A 22,935-nucleotide genomic window follows, 5' to 3' on the forward strand; every position below is an offset into this window, starting at 1 on the left:
CGTTAAGAGTATTAACCAGTGGGAAGCAGATATCTATCCAGCTGAATCACGGTAAGTCCTCTAATTTCAATATGGCGTAAACACTTCTTTTACCGCAAAAAAAAAACAAAACACCCAGCCTCAACAGGTTGTATATTGCAGCTGAAGAACTCATTGCGTTTAATTTATATAATACATACCATCATAGTTTAGGCTGTCCTTTAGGTTTAATTTAGTATGCCAAGTTATCTTGTCTCTTTAGGTAAACACAAGCCCTTTAAAACATGTAGGCACTGCAGTAATACGTTCCCCATCCAGATTCAAATCCCAAACATACTCCTAATTTGGTATTGTCTTGTATAATGTTTACTGAGGGAAAGAAAACAGCGTTCCTTAAGTCAAATACTAAAATGGAAGTGCTGCAACAATGCCCTACAAGGCTGCCCACACACACTATACACCCACAGCTCTAAGAAATCAACCAAATCAAACTTCAATCTGAATATTTATTATGATGAACAGCGGACAATAAAGAGGGATGTCAAATGACACAAACAATTAGACAATATGATCATTTAAAAAGAAAAATACATTAGGAGACGATCAAAAGGGCCCTCACAGTTTAAGACAAATAATGGACGAGTACAGCGATGGGTGGAATGAATGCAATGGCTGAATGGAAGGTATTCGAGCAAACCCAATTGGAGATCAACTGACGTTTTTGAAATGAAATGAGCCATAATTCTCCAGAAACACGATAAAAGGCACTTAAGGAAAAAATAAAGAACAAATAATTAAAAAAGCAAATATGGAAATGAAGAATCACATGAATGGGGGAAAATAACGGACAAAAATCAATGTGTCTGAATTCTTCAACCGCTCATGACCATCCTTACGAGTTCTGTAGAAGAGAAATAAAAAAAGAATTAGTGAGACAGTAATCCAAGAAAATTCAACCTGTTATATCAACAAACTGGCCCCTTGGAATTATAGGCTTCTGCCTGCATTCTAAGCTGTTTTACATATTGAGATTTTGCACAAAAATTATATTAGGAACAAATCTTGCTTTTCACTAATATTATGTTTGATAGGATAGGACACTATTTGGCCGAATACAACCATTTGAAATCTGGAATCTGAGGGTTAACAAAAAAAAAAAAATCTAAATATTGATTAAAAAGCCCCTTTAAAGTTGTCCAAATTAACTTCTAAACAATACATATTACTAATGAAAAGTTATCAAAATGTTTGATATACATCACAGTAAGGCACTCACAAAACCTTTACTTTATATTCTAATAAATTTAAGCATAACAGAAGAATCAATCATTTTCCCTTATACAATGTATTTTTTGCTATTCCTACTAATTTACATGTGCAACATATTTTTTGGTCCAGAGTCTTTAAAAAACCCTCTCAAATTTGTAAATGGGGATTTTTGTAACTTGTCAAATAATAATAATAATAATAATTAGCACATTCTGCTTGGAATAATGATGTTCTATCTTACAAAATATTAATTGAAGCATTAGTTAAAGGTGCAGTACTGAAGTTTGACACCCAGTGGGTGAACGTTCGAGGTTACAGAAGTAACCCTTCGTTCCCCGAGGAGGGGAACGGAAGTGCCATGAATGGGAGGATTCGGATCAGAAGCCGCTTATCTGGAGAGTATTGAACGGGCCAATGAATGAAATTAATTGGCAGCGTAAGCTTGCGCAGGTGTGCGACATCTGCAATTATCTCAGCATATAAGCACACCTGAAGCCAGCAGACGCCATCCTTTTAAGCTGAAGAGACTTTCAAACAGCTAAGGGACAGTCATTATGGCGACGGAATATGGCACTTCCGTTCCCCTCCTCGGGGAACGAAGGGTTACTTCTGTAACCTCGAACGTTCCCCTTCGGTTGGGGAACTTCAGTGCCATGAATGGGAGAATATGGAAAGCGCCATAATGACTGCACCTTACCAACACCCCCGATGAGGAGATAGTCAAGCAAGCGTGACGCACCCACATCATGGGGGGCGCGGTCCTCCAACGTGTCCCTGGCCCTAATTTATCCTACTTCAACAGAAGTTTTACGGATTTAGCTATATTTTTTGGGAAGTCGTGAGCATCTAGATAATTCTAGGAAATACGACAGTACGTTGGGAAGCGTGCAATCCCGATAGGGAGGACGCTGCGGAGGCCATCCGTTACCCAAGGGGGGGATAGATGGCAGAATTTACCTATGGACTAGCCCTAAAAAGGGGGAGTACGCATAGCAAAGAGTGGTTAGCGGAGAGGGAAGACACGGGTCCGCCCAGGGGGGGGACTTAACCGTGGCGGAATAAGCATATGCGATCGCCTAGTGGGGATCACGCATAGCAGGCACCTATACCCAAAACGCGGGCTGACCAGCGGGCAGACCTACAACGTAGTGGGCCAGCAAGTGACTCCTCCGCTGAGTCAGTGCTGGGGGCCACGGAGGAATCTGCAGGGCTCACCTGACGGGGAACTTTACTGACAGATAAAAAAGGCGCACGTACCTCCGTGTTAGGGAGAATGGCGCAGCAAGCGTGTTTCAACACCCTACCGAGTTGTCTCCTCAATCACCAAAGGGTTACCTAATACCCTTGAGGAAACCGGCTCCACTCGCAGATTGTAAAACCTTGCAAATGTGTTGGGTGTCGCCCAGCCCGCAGCTCTACAGATGTCTGTTAGAGAGGCGCCGCGTGCACGCGCCCAAGAGGATGCAACGCTCCGAGTGGAGTGTGCACGTACTCCCGGGGGACACGGCTGACCTCGACTCGAATAAGCGAGTGAAATGGCATCCACAATCCAGTGGGATAATCTTTGTTTCGATACGGCACTTCCCTGCTGCCGACCGCCATAACAGACAAAGAGCTGCTCAGATGATCTAAAATTCTGAGTACGGTCCACATAAATGCGCAGAGCGCGAACTGGACAAAGTAAAGAAAGGGCTGGGTCTGCCTCCTCCGGGGGCAGCGCTTGCAGGTTCACTACCTGATCTCTAAAGGGGGTGGTAGGAACCTTGGGCACATAACCGGGGCGGGGTCTCAGGATAACGTGAGAGTAATCCGGCCCGAATTCCAGGCACGAGTCACTGACCGAAAATGCCTCCAGGTCCCCGACCCTCTTGATGGAGGCCAACGCAACCAGCAGAGCTGTCTTCAGGGACAGAAATCTTAGAGATACTGATTCGAGTGGCTCAAAGGGATCGGATCGCAGACTCGTGAGAACGAGGGCGAGATCCCAAGAGGGCATGAGAGGGGGGCGAGATGGATTAATTCGCCTAGCACCCCTAAGGAACTGGATGACCAGGTTATGCTTTCCCACGGTGCCGCCAGCTACCGCGCTATGATAAGCGGAGATGGCGGCCACGTAAACCTTGAGAGTGGAGGGCGACAGCCTGCTGTCCAACTTCTCTTGAAGGAAAGAGAGCACAACACTAATCTGGCAATTTCGGGGGTCTTCTCTGCGAGAGACGCACCATTCAGTGAATAGACTCCACTTCAGGGCGTAGGCGCGCCTCGTGGAGGGGGCTCTAGCCTGAGTGATGGTATTAACCACCGCAGTCGGTAGGTTACCTAAGTCTTCCTCGCGTCTAGGGACCACACGTGGAGGTTCCAAAGATCGGGGCGAGGGTGCCAGATGGTGCCCTGTCCCTGAGAGAGTAGGTCCTCTCTCAAAGGGATCCGCCAGGGGAGGGCCGTCGCGAGGAGTGAGAGCTCTGATATCCAGGTCCGGTTGGGCCAAAGGGGCGCAACTAGCAGAACCTGTTCCTCGTCCTCCCTGACCTTGCACAGAAACTGCGCGAGCAGGCTCACTGGGGGAAACGCATACTTGCGCATGCCCCGAGGCCAGCTGTGGGCCAGTGCATCCGTGCCGAGAGAGCCCTCGGTCAGGGAAAAAAACAACTGGCAGTGAGCGTTCTCGGGGGAAGCAAACAGATCGATCTGGGCCTCCCCGAATCGCGCCCATATCAGCTGAACAGACTCGGGGTGGAGTCTCCATTCTCCAGGGCGTAACAGCTGTCGTGAGAGCGCATCGGCTGCACGATTGAGCGTGCCTGGGACGTGAATGGCGCGCAGCGATTTCAGCCGCGGGTGACTCCAGAGGAGCAGACGGCGGGCGAGCTGAGACATGCGGCGAGAGCGCATACCCCCCATGCGGTTGATATACGCCGCCGCCGCCGTACTGTCCGTCCTGACTAGCACGTGTTGCCGCTCCAGCACCGGTAAAAAGCGGTGGAGAGCGAGGAACACTGCCAACAGCTCTAGGCAATTGATATGCCAATGCAGCTGGGCACCCTTCCAGAGGCCCGCAGCCGCATGCCCGCGACACACGGCCCCCCAACCCGTGTTGGAAGCGTCTGTTGAAACAACAACATGGCTGGACGCCTGTCCTAGAGGCACACCGGCCTGTAGGAACGAGGGGTCGTTCCAAGGGCTGAGGGCGCGGCGACACAGCGCAGTAACCGAGACCCGGTGTGTGCCCGCGTGCCATGCGCGTCTGGGGACCCGATCGTGAAGCCAGTGCTGAAGTGGTCTCATATGGAGCAACCCGAGCGGCGTGACGGCGGCTGCGGATGCCATATGCCCCAGGAGCCTCTGAAAGAACTTCAGTGGGACCACTAGTTTGCTGTCGAGCTCCCTCAGACAGTTCAGCAACAGGCGAGCGCGTTCCTCGGAGAGGTGCGCTACCATGGTGATCGAGTCCAGCTCCATCCCGAGAAAAGAAATCCTCTGCACGGGGGCGAGTTTGCTCTTTTCTCGGTTGACCTGAAGCCCCAGTAGGCGGAGATGCCGAAGCACCTCGTCCCTGTGCATAATCAATTGCTCCCGCGAGTGGACTAAAATCAGCCAGTCGTCGAGATAACTGAGTATGCGAATGCCCGCGAGCCGAAGGGGCGCTAGGGCACCCTCCGCGAGTTTGGTGAAGACCCGCGGAGACAGAGAGAGCCCGAAGGGGAGGACCTTGTACTGCCACGCTCGACCCTCGAACGCAAACCGCAGAAATTGGCGGTGGCGTGGAAGAATGGAGACATGGAAATACGCGTCCTTCAGGTCTATGGCTGCAAACCAATCCCGAGGACGAACGCATTGGAGAATGCGCCTCTGCGTGAGCATTCTGAACGGCAGCTTGTGCAGACAGCGGTTCAAAACGCGCAGATCTAGGATTGGCCGTGACCCACCGCTCTTTTTGGGTACGATGAAGTATGGGCTGTAAAACCCACTCTCCATCTCGGCTGGAGGAACCGGCTCGATTGCACCCTTCGCCAGGAGGGCAGCAATCTCCTCTCGCAAGACAGGGGCGGACAGGGGGTTGACCCTGGAGAAATACACGCCCGTAAACTTGGGGGGCCGTTTCGCGAACTGAATCGCGTAACCGAGTCTGATTGTGCGTATGAGCCACCGCGAGGGGCTGGCCCGCGCTAACCAGGCAGGCAGAGCCCTCGCTAATGGAGTCATCGCTACAATCGCTGACGTACCAGCGGTGGGGCAGCGCGGAGTGGGTGTGCTGATCCGGGAAGCACGAGGGTCCCGCGGAAAAGCTGGAGGAGAGCGATTCGTTCTGGCTCCGCACCCTGACTCCGGAGAGGGGGCTGGAGGGCTGAGGGAAGGGAGACCGTCCCCCCAGCGCTCGTAAGCCACTGGCGAAGCACGTAGAGTCTGCGAGCCGGAAGGCAGCGCGTCCCGGACTGGCAGAACTCGTGCAGTCACATCCGGGGAAGGGGAAAAGTGCTCTTTTACTGATGTTTTGGTGGCACTGAAAAGTACCGTTGTTATCGGGGCCCCGCCCTCCAGTGGGGAAAGAGCAAGTTTCCTCTTCTCCGGATGGCCTGTCTCAGGGACGCTTCGCGGTCCGTTTACCGGACTTAACGGCGCCCTGGGCAGGAGGGGCTGCCTGCTTTCGAGGTGAACGCCGCGCCCGCTTGGCCGGAGGCGCAGGCGGGGGCGGGGCAGCACTCGTTGGCGGGCGCCCTCGGCGAGGAACAGCGGAGGTGGATGGCTCGGCGGGCGGAGCGGGCTTACGGCCACGCCGATAGATGACATTGCCCATCGCATCCGACTGCTCTTTCACCGCCTTGAATTCCTGGGTGAATTCACCGACGGTGTCGCCGAACAGGCCAGCCTGGGATATGGGCGAGTCAAGAAAGCGAACTTTGTCAACGTCGCGCATATCGGCCAGGTTTAGCCAGAGGTGGCGTTCCTGAACCACAAGTGTGGACATCGTCCTCCCCAGCGCACACGCGGCGGACTTAGTAGTCCGAAGAGCATAGTCGGTCGCGGTGCGCAGCTCATGTAATAAGCTTGGGTTGGACCCGCCCTCGTGCAGCTCGGCCAGCGCCTGCGCTTGGTAGCGCTGGTAGGTGGCCATCGCGTGCAAAGCAGAAGCAGCCTGGCCCGCAGCCTTATAAGCTCTGGCTCCGAGGGAGGCAGACAACCTACAGGCTTTGGACGGGAGGCGGGGCAAACCCCGCCACGTAGAGGCGCCGCGCGGACAAAGATTGACCGCGATAGCGCGCTCCACTGACGGGATCGCCTCATACCCCCTGGCAGCTCCGCCGTCAAGGGCGGTGAGGGCGGAGGCACTCGCAGCACGGGCAGAGAAAGGTGCCCTCCAAGACTGCGTGAGCCTACTGTGCACTTCCGGGAAGAAGGGGACGAGAGGCTTCGAAGGCTTCGCCTTCTGGTCCTCTACGTAGCACCCATCTAGTCGGTCCGGCCGCGGAGCTGGGGGATAAACCATCTCCAACCCCACGGCCGAAGCAGCCCGGGAAAGCACGGCTAACATGTCCGCTTCAGGATCCGATTTGACAGCGCTCACCTGCCCGGAGGGGGCGAGCGGGTCCGGATCTTCGTCGGACAGTGAAAGCCCACCCTCCGATGCCGCGGAGGACATCTGATCTCCGGTGTCAGCGAGTGTGAGAGCTACCATCTGGTTAGACGGATCACTCTCACCACCCGAAGCTTGGATGGAGCGCCGTGAGGAGCGAGAGGTCCGCGAGCCCGTGGGCGGCGGATTAGCTCCCGCTGAAACCCTCAGATCTGCCCGAGCGCCCGCTGCTTTTTTAGAACAGGAGGCAACTGGGGTGGCTCGCTCTCTTGCGAAAGTTAGCCGCGATCTTAGCTGTGCAACGGTCATGGCATCGCAATGACGACATGAACCGCCCGCGAGCACCGCATTAACATGCTGGACCCCCAAACATGCAATGCAGTGATCGTGTCCATCATCCGGAGCCAGGAAACCCCCGCATCCAGAAACGCACAGTCGGAGCGCCATCCTGAAAAGGACGTGCTGCACGACTGTGTTGCTCTTTTAGGAAAGTTGCAACTATACGCACCGCTCTGGAGGACCGGACCCAAAGAACCGCAGGCAAGGGAGTAACCCAGCTCGACCGTCTGCCACCGCGAAGACCCACTCTGGACCGGGAGACACACTCGTTCGCTCTGAAGTGCTGAACAGCAAGAGGAACCCTCATCGACTCACTCAGAAAGGATCTGAAGCGAAAAGGATGGCGTCTGCTGGCTTCAGGTGTGCTTATATGCTGAGATAATTGCAGATGTCGCACACCTGCGCAAGCTTACGCTGCCAATTAATTTCATTCATTGGCCCGTTCAATACTCTCCAGATAAGCGGCTTCTGATCCGAATCCTCCCATTCATGGCACTGAAGTTCCCCAACCGAAGGGGAACTAGGTATTGCATTACTGATTCAAAACAAATGATGACAGCATGTTATATTTTACTTGATATTTTTCAAGATACTATTACTAGTATTCAGCTTAAAGTGCAATCTAAAGGTTTAACTAGATTAATTAGGCAGGTTAGTGTAATTAAGCAAGTCATTGTATAAAGATGGTTTGTTCTGTAGACAAGACGATAAAAAAATTGCATAAGAGTGCTAATAATATTGACCTTAAAATCAATATTTTCTCCAAGTTTTTTTTTTTTTTTTTTGGCTTTTATTATAGCTGAAATAAAACAAATAAGACTTTCTCCAGAAGAAAAAATATTATAGTAAATACTGTGAAAAATTCCTTGCTCCATAAACATAATTTTGGGAAATATATGAAAAAAAAGCAATTCACACTATTATTTTTATTAAAACTATATTTGCATATGTGATGCATATTTTAGTGCACCTTGTGTGAAATTTTTTTATTTTTATTTATTTTTTTTTCATTTTTAATACCTTTATTCAATAAACTTAACCGAACATCACTCATCAGGGCTCAAAATCAACTTTTTTGCTTAGTAGCACTGGTGCTCCTAACTTTAAAAATGTGGTCGCACCAGCCAAATTTAGTCACACCCACCAAGATTTATGTGCACTGTTACTACAAGTTTTATATTAACAGATTTATTGCATTTGAAATCATCCTGGCCTTTAAATGAAGGATTATATAGAACCTCTCGCACTCAAAATTTGTAGATTCAGTGACACTGTTAAAAACTCCATCACACAGACTTTAAAGTGAATGGCTTTAAGAGTCTTATTCACTTTTCGAAGAGTGTATCATTAATCAGCTGTGTCATTATTTGTAACTTTAAGTAGTTTTTAAAACAAAATCTGTCTGTGCTTTTTTTCCCCTCATCTACAATGCATTACATTTTCGTGGCTGTACCCCCGTCACCTGAAGACAGAAAGCATTGACTGAATAATTGACAGCTGATATTAACCAATCCATTCGCGTTCAGTTCTAGAACAGTGCGCCAATCAGAAGAGCTTGAAGCACTGCACTGCAGGATTTGTTTACTGTTGAACGTTGACGGGATGACTGTTTTAAACTATTCCTGAGTGCTGCATTTCACATTTTTAGGTGCAAAGATGCATTCTGCGTGATTGTCTCCTAAGTCTGCTCATCCGGTGAACATTTTGCATTAAAAACTGGTCGCACGGCAACAATTATTCACACGTACAAATGCTCCCAAATATATCTTGAGGTTGCATAGATAAAATCTCAGTGCATATGTGACCAAAACGCAACCAAGTTAACAGTTTGACTTTACAGAAAGTACCTTTTTTGCTTTCTATATAAGAATCTCAAAACTATTCACAACTTATCAAAAACAAATATATAATGTAAATAAAATTTACCAGAGTGGGAATGTGTAACGTCAAAGTTGACAAAATAAAAAAAAGTAAGATAGAACCTCATAATCCCAAGGTGACTAAATGTAGCCATGAATATCAACATACTTAAACTTATAAACAGTCACAGATCAGATCACGCGCAAAAATAGACTGTAGGTGTAGTTCAGACAAACTACATTTCCCTGCATTAAAAGGAGGTGTAATGCAAAAGCCCCTGGATGATTTGAAAGGGGAGGAAGAGACATTGTCCAGGCCTAAAAGAAATGAGTTAGCATACCTTATAAAGGCATGTAGAGAGAACAGTTAAATACACAAGTACAGAAAAGAGACAAAGCAGGAACAGCAATGTGACAGGACTGCAAACTAGAATCAACAATACACCTCCCTACAAAGCCTACTAAAGTAACAGAAGAGCGTATTGTAAGAGTTTCTAGAAAGGACCATCTGAATCCACTTTCCTAGTTCCATTTTAGACTTTAAATATGCTAGAAGTAATTAGCTTCACTGATTAAAGTTCAAGGGGTGTTACTGGTTTGGGCATGACTGAGCTTTACACTAGTGTTAGTGCCGGCACAGCCTCAATAAAGGCAATAGTAGTCAGGAGACACCTAGGCACATGCAGAAATGCTACATGCTAGGCTACAGCCAGGGGACGCAGAGGGAGCTGCAGGAGAGAAGAATGTATAAAAACAAACTGAGGACTATTCGTACCCTCTCCTCAACCAGCCATAATGTGGCGCACAAATGCTGTCGGAAGGAAAGGCATATGGATTAAACGCAGACACTACAACTGTGGTCTTGATCTTCAGTGAAGAAAAAGACCTTGTGTGTTATTGTACCTTCATAATTGATGCAACCGTTAGCGTCCTCGTGTCCTGCTAAGAGCGTCTCCACCTCTTCCTCTGTCATCTTCTCACCTGCATTAAAATAAATCGATTTTATTTATGATATTTTTAATATAAATGAAGTAGAGTGCATGTATGAGGCAAGTTCATTGATTGCTTAGTTTGAAAATTCTCCAGCAATGGCTTATATGCTTATTTATACCCACCCAAATTACTTCCAGAAAGAAAAACTCAAATTTGACCATATGAACCAGAATGAATATTAATGTCTAAAGCTCACACACAGCTCTGAAATACACACATGCAAAGTAATCATACCTCAGTTTTTAAAAAATATTGTCTTATTCATCTTTTCAGCGGAAGAGGTAGAGAGATTTATTTTAGCTAGAAGGAGAAGGAGCGAGGTATCTTTAAGCCACCAGAGAAAACTTTGTTTGCTACCGAGTTGTGCTGTGGATATGCTAAATGATGGTTTACTCAATAAAAAAAGCTGAAAGAAATTCATCTTGTGTTATATTTTGAATCTTTAAAGCATATAAAATATTGGCAAGTGTTAATGTCAACCTTTGCATAAACAGATGACTTTTTGTAGTTTATTGCTGATCTTTGACTCCAGAAAAAAAACACAGAAAGAGCTAAGTGATATGACACAACGCATAAACATGCATTAAACACTTATACTCAGCAGTTTATATGTGTTTGTTGCCTTGTTACAAACATACATATATCTGTAGTGTTGCCTCATTACAAACACATGTGGCAAATTTCACAATATACACGTTTCAGATTCTGACATGCTGTGAACACATTTCGCGTTTTTGTGATTGGCTGCTTGTTTTACGCTCGCAGAATGGCTTTCTCTAAAGACTCTCTCATTTCTAAAATAAGAGTCCCGCATTCATAGTTTCTAAAAAATATTTTTTTGTAAAAGCTAAGATAAGTTTAAAAATAATAAACAGATAATCATATCTCACTACGCAAATGTTGTGGTCAATCAAACGCAGCCTGGGGTGTACATATTAATGATCTCATGTGAAATATAAAAGCCTGTGTTTCATTCAGATTGGCTTGTTTTTCACAGAGATTTTACAATAACAGGAAGTACATGAGATTACAGTAGGGTTTAAGGCTCAGGTATGTCATTTCCATGTACTAAACTCTTATTATTCAACTATGTCAGTGTATTTCCAGACTTCATTATATGGCACCTTTAAGTATAATTTAGTTTGCGTTTACATTTCAATGGCAATATACAAACTTATGATAAATATATTAATATATATGTAAACTATTATATTATAAAACTTTACTTGCATTTTAAGTGCTAACTGATTTTAGATATTATTAGTATTATTTCTGTCAATAGTACTCTATTTAAAAAATTTATTCTCACAAGAGTATATGTAACATAATTCCAACAACACAATAAAATCCTACTACAATGGCGATTTAATTTTACTCCTTCAGCTAAATTAAATACAGGCAAAATTCAAAATAATACAATACAATACGACTTATTTATTGCATGCCTACTTGACCTATCTTTGAACTACACACACGCAGAGATGTATAAAGTACTAGAGACCCATACTTAAGTAAAAGTACAAGTGCTTTATCAAAAATTGACTTGAGTAGAAGTAGAAGTGCTCTTTAAGCACCATACTTAAGTGGAAGTACAAAAGTATTCAACATTTTTTGTACTTAAGTATTGCAAGTAGTTTATTTCAAAATTTACTACTCAAGTACTGAAAGTAAAAGTACAAGTATTGTGTAATGTAGTTATTATTACACTAATTATTTTGTTTATTTTAAATATCTTTTTTGGGGTAATTGATTTAGCAGAACGAAAAGAAACATGGTTTATGATACTGTTTTCCTCTGTAAATAGTTTCTATGGTACAGGAACTCACATCGTCAGGCCCTTTTACCAGAAAATGCCTTCACTGATGAGATTATTCAGCATGTTCACTCACATACATTCTCTCTCTCTCTCTCTCTCACACACACACACACACACACACCTAAATGTACACTCTCTCCCCACTCTCACACATTCATACACTCTCACACACACAGTTCTCTCTCTATCTCTCTCTCACACACACATTTTTGTGAATTGTGGGGACATTACATAGGTTGCAATTGTTTTTACACTCTCTCTCTCTTACACACACCCGCACACTTTTGTTCTCTCTTACGCACACATTATTTACTCTCACTCACACACACACAAAGACACACTCACACTTTGGGAGTTTTGAAGTTTGATTGGTTAATACCACAATAAACAGGAGTTCTGTCTTCTGGAAGCACTCGTGAAACTAAACTAAACAAGCAAACTAAATCCTGCTTCACTAATTCACTTGATTTAGATTTTATTTAAAAAAAACAGGAATTGCATTTTACTGTGTTAAATGAAAATCTGAAATATTGTATGGCTTATGGCTATGATTTAGTATGAATTTTTATTTATTTTTATTATGTTTTTAATTAAATTGGTCTTACAGTTCATATTTTCTGTAGTATATTTATTAATTCTGGTACATTTACCATAAACCAACATTTCAACCATTTGGTAGAGGCTGATATTTTAGAAATAATGTGATGTGTTGAATAAAAATGCACTTATTGTGTTAACTAGCGACATTAGGAGTTAAGAAATGCAATCAAAAAAATTCTATTGCTTTTGTCTTGGTGTGACAGTTAAAGGGTTTTTTGTAATACAATTTTGTCCTTTAATACAGCAGTCAGATATACGAACTGTGCCCTCAATTTGACCTGCTCAAAGAAAACACTCTTTCTGGATGTATCAAACAAAACTCATGCACAGAAGACAGCACGAGCATTTACAGCTAATAAACTCATGTCAATATTATCCCGCCTGCTTTTTGAGTGCTGACAGGCGGGTCTTACACGGCTATGATTGGTTATTTTCCTTAACGGAAAGGGCTTTAGAAATATAAGCGCTGTTCACCCATTGCGGGGAAAATACGTGATTTTTCACAGGTAATAAGACACAGTGGAGAAAACTTGCACATTAGGCATGCTCATGTCTGGATCCACAGCTTTAACAGCTAGGAAGAGGGGAAAAGTTACCTTACAAACTGGCCAGCGGGTCAAATGTCCAAAGTGAAAGAGCGAGAGATAGGCAGAGGTGAAGTTTTACAACATTTCTCCCTATTAGTAAACTAGCGGCTGATATGCTGTGCCGCCTCGTCCTCGCGCTTCCGTCCTTCGCCATAGTATTGCGACATCGCGCATAGGAGATAAATGACGTCATCACGTAATAACCGGTTACGGTCTATTAATGAACTGATATCAATCATTTTGACACCCCTAGTAACGAGTAACGATGCAGCACATAAAAAATCTATCGGAGTAAAAGTATTAAACTCATGGAAAATATGTACTTAAGTAAAAGTGGAAGTAGGACAAAAAAATAATACTCCAGTAAAGTACAGATACTGCCTTTTAGTACTTAAGTACAGTAGTGAAGTAGTTCTACTTCGTTACTATACATCTCTGCACACGGTTCTTCTCAAACCTTCCCTTGTACTTCATTTTATTTTTAAAACAAACATCAACAGACACTTTAAAAATAATAGAGCTCTCAGAGAGAAAAAGTAAAAACATCTTAGATGCTTCCTAAGAGGAAGAAACTTTGGGGGTAATCAAAGAAATATTGTACTGTATTTTAAAACAGGCTGTGACTTTTTACCTAGTGTAGTGAGGACATGTCGCAACTCAGCACCCATCACCGTCCCATTTCCCTCTTTGTCAAAGACCCGCAGTCCCTCCACAAAGTCCTCAAAGGAGCCCTGATCCTTGTTCTTAGCGATGGCCTGCAGCATTGGCAGAAACTGCTCAAAGTCCAGCATCTTCATGTTCATATCTAAGGAGTAAAAACGCACACAACGATCACTTATTTAATTCTCAACTTAATCCAGTTTTAATCTAGATCTCTTTATAATTTAATTATAAGTGTAAAAGATAAAGACACAGGTAGATTAAATCAGTGGGAATATCTGAAGTGGACCCGAGTACATTTAAACTGATTAAAGAAGAAGCATTGCTTTTATCAGTCAGAATGAAGGAAAGGAGAACAGCTTATTGATCAGGGCAATTGAAAGGGTCATATGGGTCTAGAACAACATGAGGGTGAGTGAATGAAGACAGACTTTTCATTTTTGAGGGAAATATGCCATTGAATAAACAAGGAAGGGCTTTTAAACATTGTTTTTAGTTTAACAAACATTTTATCAGAGGGAAAGAAATACTATTGTCATAAGACAGAAGTGTCTTTAAAGTATCAAGTTTGGTTTAAAATGAATAATAACTTCCCAAAATAATAATAATAAAGCAAATTACAGCAAAAAAGAATCAATCACAAATTCTCTTCCGTGTTTTAATTTTAACTTAAATAAAATGAGACTTAGAAAAAAATAATACATAATTAGATTATTAATATGCCATTTTATAAGTTGAAATTTTTTTAAAAAATCTCATTTTGAAGATTTTAATTACACTAGCTTTTAGATACTTTATTTTGGTGGTCCTCTTTAAACATTCAGCTGACTACAAGTAACATTAAAAAATAAATGTCAATAAAACAATAATACAGCATTGATAGATTGCTAGGCTCAAGGTAACCAGACATACTTGCAAAGTTAGAGTCAGTAGAGTGGTTATTCAATAAAAAGTGGAGAATCAAAAAAATATATATTTTGGCAAATATGAAGCAGACAGTCTATTAATACTCCACAGTCTTTAAAATAAAGAAACTTTAATTTACTGAAAATTTACTTATTTTTTACAGGCTTTTACAGGGCTTTCTAAACATCCTTGCAAGTGTGTTAAGGCAAGTTGGACACATCTGCAGGACACAGGACCTCCAGGACCGAGTTTGAGAACCACTGTGAAAACCCATCTTTATTTTATATGCATCTTTATTTTTAGGAGTGTACTGACTGCTAGATGACATATAGTTGCATAGACTGGACTATTGCAACTCTCTACTAGCCGGGCTTCCAGCTAACTCTATCAAACATCTTCAGCTGCTTCAGAATGCAGCAGCACGAGTGGTCTTTAATGAACCTAACGGCTCGTTTCCACTGACTGGTACAGTACGGTACGGTTCGGGTCAGTACGGGTCACCTTTATCAGGCTAGCGTATCCACTATAAAGGGTACCCTTTTGGTGGGCGTGGTGTAAGACAGAAAGTTTCAGTCACATCATTCTCGCTAGAGGAAATGTCTACAGTAAAGCTGCACAGGTCGTTCAAAAAACATTAAAAGCACTTCTAACAAAACAGATGCTTTATACACATAAATATTTCTGTATAAATGTTTACTAACTTTTCTATAAACAGGAGTTGATTATAACTGCAGATCAATGACAGTGCAAAATAGCCTACTGTAACGTCTGTAATTAAATAAAATAAATAAATAAATGAACATATATGAACACATACAGCCCCTTACAGTCTCCGATATGTTACCAACTACAGAAAAACTACACACATCATACATTTCGTTCTTAATTAGGTTCAAAACAACACTAAGTATAGCCTACAGTCAGTGAAAACCTCTCATCTGTGTCTGTAATTTTTAGCAGCACATGTCTTGTTGCCTCTGTTAGAGAGTAATTCCATCATTCCCAGTTCATATTAGTCCAAAAGGTGATGATAATAATTAAAACAAGGCAGTTTGTTCACGTTTGCTGACGAAATAACGTGCTCTTTTTTTTCCCCAGCTTTTTTCCACTCTCGTGTTTGTCCTTTTCTTTCTGAATGTGTCATTCTCGCGTTTGTCAGCTTCTAACGGGATCGGGTTTCCAAAGCACGTCAATAATCAAGCGCGCGTTATTATTATCAGCACAAGAAGTTTGTTATTTCAGATACAACGTTAGACGCGTGGCGAGCACAAGGAAGACAGCGAAACCGATCGCGCGTCAGACTGACTCGTAAAAACAACTGCTAGGCACAGGGTAGATTCTGCTCTACTCCATGGCTGTGTGACTGTTCATCAGGACGATGATATATGAATATATAATTCCGCTGTAATCTCTCGTTGTGTATTTTAAACATGGCGGGTCCTTTGTTTACATACTGGCTTGTTGTAAGTGAATGACGTATTTCTTCTGTAAACCAATAGTGTTCAGCTGCATGTCTAGCTCTGCCTTTTGGTACCCTTTCTTGTGTTTGGGACCCTTTCGAAAGGGTCCCGAAAAAGTGGTACGGTACAGTTTGGTTTGGTACGCCTTTTCTGTGAATGAACATCGCCTCGTGGTTCCATCCCACAGAGGGAAGAAATCTCTTTCCCGAACTCTCGCATTCAATCTGCCCAGTTGATGGAATGATCTCCCTAACTGCATCAGAACGGCAGAGTCACTCGCTGTCTTCAAGAAAAGTCTAAAAACTCAACTATTTAGTCTCCACTTTCCTTTCTAATCTGCAATTGCCTCTCTGGCTCCACCGCTAACTGTATTAGAGAAAAAAAAAATTACTAATGTTCTGCGTCTTACACTTTACATACCTGAAACTTGCCTACAGCACTTATTCATTGTTGCTCTTATAGTTGTGTAAATTGCTTCCTTGTCCTCATTTGTAAGTCGCTTAGGATAAAAGTGTCTGCTAAATGACTAAATGTAAATGTAAATATTTACTTATAGCCAACAAAATGTCTAAAGGGGACCATCAAAACAAAAACAAAAGTTACCAAATCAAGTGCAAAGCATTAAAACAAAGTCCAGAATAGTAAAACAGAATTCATAGTGCATTCGTCAAAAAATGAGTGTTTTTTACAAATAACACAGAGCTGGGAAGCACAAGACGAGCCTGACCTTCATTACTGGGGTTGCCCAGGACTTTAAGGACCTCAGCATTGACAGGGTTCTGGCCGAGAGCTCGCATCACATCCCCACACTGATTGTACATGATCTTCCCATCTCCTGTTCGGTCAAACAGGAGGAAGGCCTCCTTAAATTCTGATGGGGAGAGAAAGAGAATGAAAGGCATGTGATGCAGAAAATGATAGTTATGTGGACTGAAAAAAAAGAAAGCAATATTGATTCTAAAGCAACAAGCACAGTTTGATGTAAAATCATTAGGCTTGTAGTTCTTGCTAGAGGCTTTGAGATCACTATCACAGCATTTGGCAGAGCAGCTTAGAGGAATGCAGCTCTTCCCGGGGCCGCCCTGAGTCAAACTTCACACACACATATACACACACACACACACTGTGATTAACCATATATGGACAAAGGAGAGAACACAGCACTACATCAACAGCCATTTGTGTCCCAAATGACACACTGAGTATTGTTCTGTCTTGTGTGCGATTCCTACTAAATAAACAACAGAGAGCGGTTCATCATAGTCTAAGGAAACACAATTAGAAATTGCTGGAAAATGCACACAATTAAAGTGTTAATATATAGTAGTTTATAATGGACAAACTGATAAAAACATATTTATTCCTATTTATAAGAAAAGGTTATAATCCTTAAACTGCCTTTCTGCATATTTATTGTAGTCTTATGAAGATAAATGTTAATACAGCTTTATAAGACTTTCAAGCAACAATTTTAAAGTTGCCGTGAAATTAAATGTTAGTCTATTCAGTCTCTCCAGGCTCCTGTTCATCCTCCACCAACACCTATATGCCAATTTTTAATTAAAAATATTATGCATGGAACGATAATATTTGGAAGGTTACATTTGATTGTCACAATACAGTAGAAAAAATCTGTCGCAACTTCAATTGTTACTGTAAATATTTTGAATCAATAATTCAATTCCTTGCAACCATCAACTTTCAAACCGATCGCAGATCAAATTAAAGATACTGTGTGAATATGCTGTTAATTTACTAACCCTCAGACCTTCAAATCATTTTTTTCTAAAGTCCAACGTTAAAGAACATTTTCAATTTTGGATGGAATCTTCATGAACGTAATATCCACAGATTATTAAAATGTCCCCACCAATAATTTAATCGCCTCCAAAATAAAACACTGCTTGTCGAAATGTTCCTGTCAGGCCTACTGTGCAAGACATGGATATAAGCAGCTATATTTCAAAGAAAAGTGTCAATCACTTGAAGTCAAGTTTCCTACATGTCCACTAAAATAGTAACCATGGATGTGCAATTAATAAAACATTTTGTTTTGATTTTGGCCTCCATGATGTTTATGAAAAAACAATGATCGAGATAAAATGGTTATTGTGTCATATGCCTTCCAAAAGTCTGCATTCATTCCTTGTCAAAGTAAAATCATGTAAGTTTACTTTTGCACCATAAGATACGCTTGATTTAATGTTGTTTTTATTATTAATTGTATTTTATATATTTACTTATTTATTATTACAGTTTTTTAAGTGCAAAGTAGAACATGTGCTGTTCTGTTTGCACACTCAGAGAAGGTAAAAAAAAAACATAATTGGCAATATTATACATGCAAAAATGTGTTCAGATGCGGTCATAAGTGATTGTGCATAAATAAGCCCTCAGTAAAAGGAAGTCTTTATCAAACTACCTTTTTGTAAGACATTCCTTTAACTTTACATTTTAAAGGTTACGCATTTGGTTCGCATACGCTCCTTCTGGAATTTTCTTGAGGGTACTCAGTGATTACGTCTTTCTAAATTTGTTTTATAATCTCCTTTAATTTTGTCTTTGTTTTGAAGCATTTGTATGCATTTGTTAGAATGTCTAACAAAGACTGCTGTACTTGTTGTTACGAGATACCAGTACCACTGTTGTTCTGTTAATAAATACATATTTTTTATAGTGAGGTTACATTTAAATTTTACAATTGGGGGGAACTTCGGTATCAAATTAGACCCCCAACAAATTATTAATGAATTATCCCTTTTAACACGTCTATGGGTGTGACAATGTAACCTGCAAACGGGTCAGTGAGTAAATCTATTTAATGAATGATTCAAAAGATTTGAGTCACTGAGATGAATCAAATCCGCACTGCCCTAGAACTGCCCTGTGAACACAAACCTGGCTCTCTGTCCTGCTAATACGACCACAACAAAAACATCACATCATCTTTCAACTACATTAAATTAACTTTAAAACTAATTTAAATAGATCACTTCATAATTATCTGCTTGATTCCCATCCATTTTCCTGTCCCCATGAATGCTTTTAGCGTTTCCAGCTACACATTCCAGAGCAGCTTCCGGTCCTTCAAACGCGACGCATCGGTAAAACTGTTTGACTCCAACATTAACAACAGAAGTATGTACATTAAAAATGCTAATGTCAAAATGGTCTGACTGCTTCACATTATCCACTGGTTTGTACACCACATCATGTGAATGCTAATCTGAAAGCACATCTGTCATCCAGTGTAAAGTGATGTGCAGGCCTGCGTTTATTTGTATTCATCTGCAATACAAACGCAAATCTATAACCTCGACGAATATACATCATTATAATATTACAGCCAACATTTGAAACTCACCACAAATCTGGTCCTCCGTGAAGTCAGACTGCCCATGTCAGGATGAGGAGGGCATAGGAAAAAATGGAATAGAAACAGAAGAATTTGTTTGATCTTTCAATAAATATGCTGAGAATCTCTCTCAGAATAATAATATTAATAATAATACACTTCAGACACAAATGTAAGACATATATTAGCGAGCCGGAGGTTGAACGCCTTTTTATTAGATGATTGAGGTATTAACGTCATGACTGATAAATGTGCCGACTTTATGACTAATGGACGCTGCCTGCTCTATAGTGAAAATGAGAGATGTGTGCGGCTGAGATGATGGGCTTACCATGACTGCAGTGTTTGAGGATGGAGCAGAAACGCGTCAGACCGAGCGCTGGTCAATTACAGTATGGTCGCGCGCACTCCGCTACACCGCTATATTCGCGATGACGTCATGTCAACCTGATTCAAGCAGAATCGGCCAATCAAATAGTGCGGGCGCTGGTTTTCCTCTACTGGCATTACCGCTCTGTCAGTAATATACAGGCAGTTGAAAACATTGGCAATATGGCAAGCCGTTCTATCATTTAATATATGCACCTTTTTCCCATGTCCCATGACTCCAAGTAGAGGTCTGCACGCACGTACAAATTTTTAGTCCCGCTCCCGCCAGGTTTTATTCCACACCTGACCTCTTGCCGTCTATTCAGTCTTTGTTTTGTTTTTTTTTAGAATTTTCTACCCTACCCAACCATTCCCGTTTAAACTGGGTACTACCAAAATAGAGATATAACAGATAAAACTGTAGGTTGTGCAAGGATTGTAGGCTACATGTCAGTTTCATTTGCGACTTTTGATGAAACATAAGTGCCGTCCATGTTGCCGCCTTAAACCTGAGGTTCCAGTCTGCTTAAGAGTAAACATTTGAGGTATTATCACATCAAAAGGCAATATTGCAAAAGATATTTTTTTCATCTGCATCTATGATGCATTAAAAAGACTCCCATATACATCAAACTTGCCTGATGTGGGTTTCCTAAAAGTGAACTGGCCATTTTCTAATGCAAGCTAAAAAGACAGCACATCTTCCCTTAGCTCTCTCATGTTGGTAAACACTCTGAGGAGTGTTTTGCAGATGATGCGCACACAGACTGTGCTAAAGAGAAAAAAGCACTTGCAGAAAGCACTGATCATGCATTCAGCCTGTGTAACAGTCGTGAGTACTGGCTGTACCGCTGCTCAATAAGAAAAAGGAAATGCTGTTCCAAAATAATGTCGAGACATGGGAGCGCTATATTGTTAGACCGCCCGGCCCCGTTCAAATTACACCAGAGTTACAGACCACTACCACGTTTTATTTGGAAATTTATTCCCACGACACAAAATATCTGGTCGGGTTCCTCGGCTCCTGAGGTACAGCCGCAAGAATGCAGAATTTTAACTAAAAGAGTTGTAAACAATAGCTGTGCATCAAAATGCACTCTTAAGGTACACATGAAATTAAAACTAACCAAGTTGATTTTGTTACCTCTCATTGCTAGTTTTGTGGTGAGCTATTCATCTGTGCATGTCATTAAAAAAAAAAATGTTTCTGCCCTAGTAATCTGAGGGTGCTTTCACACCTAGACTTTTGTTTCGGAACCTGTCTCATTTGCCCAGTTAGCGCGGCTCGTTTGGCATATGTGAATCCAGCAATCGTGCTCGGATCCTCACCAAAACAATCGCTCTGAGATCGCCTGAATGAGGTGGTCTCGGCTTGATTGAAATGAACTCTGGAGTGGGTCGATTGTAGTGAGAAAGCAATTCGATCCGAGCCAGGCTATATCACAGTGTATTATGGATATGTAATGGGCATATATACGGCTATATGAAGAGAGAATGATAAGTAGGGCGGGATGTCATTACTACCGGTAATTGTGTGTTTCATGCAAAATACAAGTTAAAGCATGCTGAAATATTACCCATTGCTGTTTATCAGTTAGGAAAATTGACCAAACAGCAGTTTTTGTTTATCTGTTATTACTCTCTATAATGTAAAGCCTACAATGCATAAGCCAACTGCCATGTCTGAGAAAGTCTTACCTCTGCTGTATATTTAGGGCGTCTCCATTCAAAATTAAAGCACAGATTTTCGCTAAGCCTATAATGTCTTATTGCTCATAAATTAACATAAGGACTCAAGACAGCGGAGCGGGACTCTGCAAAATAAACACTAAAACTCTGATTAATGTGAGGAGAGTTTACTCACATGTGACTTGTTTTAGCTATTTTGGTCCGTTTAAAAACTTTACCGTGTAAAAACGAACCGCACCAAGAACAAAGAGCAACACTGTAACAATTTTAATCCCTGTTTCAGAACAAATAAATCGATTTGTTTGCATTGGGTGTGGTTAACATACTTAACCACGCCCCTTCAACTGACAGGTTTGACAATAAAAAACAGAAGTTGAAAAAACAAGACACCCCCACAGTTTATTACTCATTTAACATTCAATTTCTCTAGGTACTGCGTCACAATATGAAAAAAAGTCACAGCTTCCAGTTCAAGCAGACTTTAAGTAATCTTATTTTCAATTTCAATACTCAAGACTGCAAAAACAGAGGATGCATGGAAGAACCTGGATGTGTTCTTGATCTCAATAATGCATCCACTGTTATAAAAAAATATATTAACAAAATGTTTTCAGTGACCATGATTATCCCTAAAACTTCCATACATGTTTTCCACAACTGTTAAAAATGAGCTTACTATACGGAATATAGAAACTAGTATATATATATATATACTTATTTTAACAGTAACTAGACATTGACTTCTTCGGGGTTCAGTCATTGAAACATCAATAGTAGGCTAGTTATTCATAAGTAGTGCATATTTTTAGATATAGGGCCTATTATTATACAGTTGTAGGCTACTTAATCAAGATATATTTTATATATTATTATTTATTCAATATTTACACACTAGTAGCTGAAATTAGAAAATAAAAAGTAGTAGTATGAAAAGTGATTCTAGTACACATTATTTATTAAATGTTAAAATAGATTGCCATACATCTTATACCGTAAAGCCGTGTATACTAGAAAGAAATTTGTGGACATGTTTACAGCATTTTATTTGTATTTTTGCTCATAACGTTTAAAAGTTATAACTTTTAGACAAATGTTAGTATAGTAACTTTTCTTGTATAATAAAAGGATAATCTACTTATTACTATCTATCTACAGTTTATTACCTGCAGCAGTGTTTTTTTTCTATAATTAAAACTAATGTTTTCATAATTTATTATATACGGTTTAAAATCTCAAGATGTTAGTTGCTGTGCGCTTGTTTGTATTAAAATGGTAACATCCAAACACAGATACACTTGAAAAAAAAATACTTTACTATAGGGTGTAGCAAAGTTGATACCACTTCTGTTTTGTAGCAAGTATACAGTTCCAGTTTACACTTTAAAATAAAAGCTGCTATATGGTTGAACCAATGTCAAAAACTATAACCAAATTATATAAATCACTGATGGACCTACAAGGGGATTCATCTCTGAACATTAA

The 22,935-nt window shown here is 41.7% G+C and overlaps 1 protein-coding gene across 3 annotated transcripts; it reads right to left on the reverse strand.

Moving 5' to 3' along the window:
* Nucleotides 1-467: 467 nt before the first annotated feature.
* On the reverse strand, nucleotides 468-19,791 carry myl6 (myosin, light chain 6, alkali, smooth muscle and non-muscle). Of its 3 annotated transcripts, NM_001005955.1 has the most exon segments (7): nucleotides 472-880; nucleotides 9,794-9,829; nucleotides 9,922-9,999; nucleotides 13,646-13,819; nucleotides 16,768-16,911; nucleotides 19,405-19,432; nucleotides 19,727-19,791. In NM_001005955.1, coding segments are annotated over 6 exon segments (456 nt in total). In that variant the 5' UTR covers nucleotides 19,730-19,791; the 3' UTR covers nucleotides 472-880; nucleotides 9,794-9,800.
* Nucleotides 19,792-22,935: the final 3,144 nt, after the last annotated feature.

The sequence above is a fragment of the Danio rerio genome, chromosome 6 (genome assembly GCF_049306965.1).
Source record: "Danio rerio strain Tuebingen ecotype United States chromosome 6, GRCz12tu, whole genome shotgun sequence".
NCBI lineage: Eukaryota > Metazoa > Chordata > Actinopteri > Cypriniformes > Danionidae > Danio > Danio rerio.